The sequence below is a fragment of the Sinocyclocheilus rhinocerous genome, unplaced genomic scaffold (genome assembly GCF_001515625.1).
Source record: "Sinocyclocheilus rhinocerous isolate Xijiao unplaced genomic scaffold, SAMN03320098_v1.1 scaffold2134, whole genome shotgun sequence".
Taxonomy (NCBI): Eukaryota; Metazoa; Chordata; class Actinopteri; order Cypriniformes; family Cyprinidae; genus Sinocyclocheilus; species Sinocyclocheilus rhinocerous.
In genome coordinates this window covers 99,734-104,114 of record NW_015652303.1, presented here as the reverse complement: position 1 = coordinate 104,114, position 4,381 = coordinate 99,734, and the positions used below count along the sequence as shown (strand labels likewise).

The following is a 4,381-nucleotide window of genomic DNA, read 5'->3' as shown; positions in this document are numbered from 1 at the left end:
AATGTTTTTTTTACCAAACTGAAAAGCTTGAAATGTGGTTATTTAATCATAAATGTGAAAGCCAGATCCAATATTCAATGATAGTGGAAGTAAACTTGAAAATGTGACTAATTTATTATAACACCAGAACACATGTTTTAATTAATATAGGTGAAAAAAAAAAAAAAAAAAAAAAGTTTCTCAACTGGGGAAAAAAAACAAGGCGGCGACCCTTGCAAATACACTTGTTTTTAAAATGTTTTGGGGATTTAACGGTTTTTAAATTGCCATGCACGTTCGATAAGAGTTTAGTCAAGAAACTAATCTGAAAACCACTGAATAATGTTTGCTAAGCGGTTGCTGCTGTTGTTGTATGGCCCTATGGCTCAGACTGTCGCAGCGAGTCGCCAATGAGAAAACAGCAGATTACACGCCGACAGCCAGACTACATGGACGTATCCTAAAGACACCACGGTCTTTTGTGACATTTTGTGTGACAAACTGCAAATTGAGGGTATTTATGAGCTTGTGTAGGATGGAAGCGATGTGTCGATGGCGTATTCCTGCTGCGAAAGACGAAGACAGAGCGGAAATTAGCGAGACAAAAATGGAGAGTTTCTTTCTCTCATGACAACATGGCGCCTCCTCAGATAGGCTACATTGACAGAAAAACTCTACACATTAACCAAAACTCAACGCTGCGTTTGAAAACCTGACTATGCTGTTATTCATGTCACAGGGTATTTTACGCGACGTTTACTTGATTTTAAAACTGAACTTAAACATTTCCGCCGGATTGCCCAACCAAACTAGCACATGTAACGTTAGCTTCTATTTATTCAGTCTCTCGTTCCGTTTTTGCAAACGTTATGCTACATATTGTATCTTAAAAACGTTTGAAAATCATCAGAGTGAGTATTTGAGTATAAGCGTTCGTTTAATCGGTAGTGGCGCGTGGGGAGTAATGGCGGGAATCAGCGCCTCGCAGCAGCGAGAAACGTAACAATAATTCAACACGATCTTATTAACGAATACATGTGTTAAATACTATATGGTTTAATATTACTTGTGAGCATATCTTAGCAAATTGGCAAACTTTTTTTTAAATCTCAGTTTATTCATATAATCGTAAAGTCTTCGTGCCCTTTAGAATAAAATTCATAATTCGACTGTATGTTCGTCAAATTATAGATTTACTTTATTTTTTCAACTGGTGGTCTTATTATTACTATACCAGAACATCGTAGGAATGGAGGAGTTGTGTTTTATAGTGATGGAGACCAAAATGTGACCGTATTTAAGAAAATGTGTTAGTGTATGGCTATCTTCAGAGTATAGCTGGTTTATTACTTTAGCTTTTAAGTGCCTGTAATAAAGGGCGCCTCATGTTAGCAACAAACATGGCCACCACGGTGAAATAAACCATCTCATCCATATCCTACAACGCCGATGTTAAAATAAGCGAATATTAAGTATAAAAGCATGCCAGATCACGAATACACACATCCAGCACGGGGGGCTTAAAATGCTGCAATAATGCCTTGAGCTTTCCAAACTAACGTTACTCAGTATGGCTTACACAGTCTGGATCATTTCAGATCAAAACAGACGACTGAACATTAATGCTGTGAATATACACGCAGCACTTTCTCGTCTAACTCTGTACCAGGGGTATTACACCCATGTGCTTACCATTAAACTACACACAGGTCAGTGGAAGTAGAAAGTAGCACAGCTAGCATGGCTGGGCACAAAACTAAAGGTTTGGCTCAAAATTACTCACATCAGATGGTGTCCTGTTCCTCAGTTCCAAATGAATCCTCTTTTTCATGTCCATATCGCCCCTCAAAAGTTGGACTCTTCCCTCTTGGGTTCTGAAGAATTTCTGTTCAGCCCAAAAGGTAGAAAGATGCCTTAATGGAGGGAGGATATGGGACTGTATAATGATCTGAGCCCAGCGCCAAGTTACTCTGGGAGAGCAGAAACCATGGAGGGAAACGGCACTGAAACAAATATATACTCAATAGCGCCATCTCTGGCCAACGACGCCCACTGCAGTCACACAAACACGAGATAGAACGGTGCTGCATTACAGCCTGTGACATCAAAAGTTTGTCTAAATGTTGTAATTCAAGTAAAATTTGTTGGAAGTGTGCCATATATGTTTAATTCTATGTAACGTATTGTTTACATAATCAATAAATAATGTGTATATTGGCTTTTAAAATTCATGCATCATCTGGGGAACTTGAATTATAGGCAAACACAGAACCCTGTTTTTATCTGTCTGGGTTCAAATGGCCTCGTCATTATTTGATGGTGTATCTGCAATAAAACGTGTTAACTATAACATTGTATTTTCTTTGTTACATCAAGTTACAAGTTATTCTAGCTTAGCCAGCATACATGTGATTAATGCAAATAATATGTTTAAAAATAGACAGCAAGATATTCCTTAAACTCTAAAATGTTTCACAAATGAAATAATTGCATATTCAGTTTTTTTGTCATATAGCCAAATGTAGTGTTCTCTTACCATCCACTATATTATTATCTAAAATATATATTATATGTGATGTGTTATTTTAATAAGACATCTCCCTACTATGACTTTTTAAAAGTGTTTATACATTAATGGCCATGAATTTATTTTATTAGGTTAATGCTTAATCTGTAAACCACTTTATACAGATTCAACCCACTATTAAATTAGTCTAAATGAACAACGAACAACATTTCTCTCTTTGAAATTAGTTTCATGTTCTTGCTATTCGGAGAGACAACAAACTGTTACAACATTTTTTTTTTATTTGGGGTTTCTATAATTTATACTATTTAAATTATACATACAATATATATATATTGCAAAAAAAAGTGAAATAGTTGTTTTATATATTGTTTCTATTTGTTTAGCCTGTGTTAATGTTATAAACAACAAGTTCACTTGCTGTGTAGGAACTTGCCAGAAGAGGGCATCATTTTGTTTCTTGTTTCTACATTGTCAGGTCTCTCTCATCCTGCAATATAAGAGACAAAGAATTATCTGAAACGAAGGGGTAATAACTTATAACACTTACAAAAAGTATATGCAAAGGAGAGTCACATTACATTAAACAAACTAGCAATAAGAGCTATAAGCATCTTGAGGCAGCAAGAACCAAGGGGCCACAGAGTCAACTGCAACTCTAAATGTGTTACACTTTACATTTCTTTAATATTTAAAGAGAAACCATTTAGAAAATATCCACTCCAGACACCTACAAAGCTCACCTACAACAATAAAGACACTCAAACTTCCCAGATTTGTTGGTAAATAACACACAAATGTGCACCTATGAGAACCCCTTACCTAGTTTTAACCAGCACTGTATTCCAACATGTTAGGAGATTTGTAACAGTGAAGTCATCTTATTTCTATCTTAGTCCAGTAATTGCACAGCTGCACACTGGCCAAAGAATATGAGGCTGATTGTACACGATGCATGGCTATTCTCTCATGATATTCCATGTGCTCCAGGATGACAAGAACTCAAAATAAACTGCAAACCATTTTTTTAATAGGGTAGAGTCAAACACCTTCCATGGCCTCTCTGACTACTGACATCTTTGAACATGTACTTCATCCTACAAAGAACTGGAGGCTTGTCTTGTCATGAAGAATAATGCAATATCTCACACATGCTTCAACTGTTCTGTAGGCATCTCAATATTAAAATGCTGTTCATCAGTATTGCTGTTATTTTGTTACAACGGTGGAGGTTAACCAAATTATAACAATGGGAGAGAGAAAACTAAGCATTTAATTTTAATGAAATAGGGGAAAGTAATCTGTTGTGAAAAGTCTATGGTAATATTTAATTCATTGACCTCAGAGCTGTTCAAGGCTGTTGATGCAGTATCTATTTAATGGCGGGAGAGCAGACCTCAATATGTTTTGGCATGATTGTGAACGCCCAGAAAGTGAGCAGCAGAGATAAAATGGTTATGTATGAGTGGCCAGAGAGGGCAGGCACTTTGCAGCCCTTTAGACTATTCAAATAACATGGAAATACTGAATGCAGAAACACCTTTAATGTCAGCATCATTTTTTTTCATCACTTTGAAAAGGGATAGTTTATTGTGGCTGGGAAGTTTTTAACTGTGGTGTCTTCAAACTACAAAAGACTAAGAATTAAAGAGACAGTCTCTCTGTGTAAGGATTCATTAATTTGTGAATAGACCATAGGGTACCTGTTTATTTTATTTTTAAATAAAATCTATTTATTATACTGTACCATGATTCCATTCTTTGTCTTGGCCAATCTACAGTAGATTCATTTAAATCTAATGTTAATCTCTATTAGTTTATATATGTATATATATATATATATATATATATATAAAAGCAATTAAATGTTTTCTC

The 4,381-nt window shown here is 35.6% G+C and overlaps 1 protein-coding gene across 3 annotated transcripts in view; it reads right to left on the bottom strand.

Moving 5' to 3' along the window:
- Positions 1 to 2,030, bottom strand: part of anp32b (acidic (leucine-rich) nuclear phosphoprotein 32 family, member B) — a 5,188-nt gene extending 3,158 nt beyond the window's left edge. Inside the window, exon 1 of one of the 3 annotated variants that reach the window (XM_016520554.1) lies at positions 1,763 to 2,030. In XM_016520554.1, coding sequence (XP_016376040.1) covers positions 1,763 to 1,816 — 54 coding nt within the window. In that variant the 5' untranslated portion in view covers positions 1,817 to 2,030. The remainder of the gene's footprint in view (positions 1 to 1,762) is intronic. The other 2 variants (XM_016520552.1, XM_016520553.1) reach the window with 2 other exon arrangements.
- Positions 2,031 to 4,381: the final 2,351 nt, after the last annotated feature.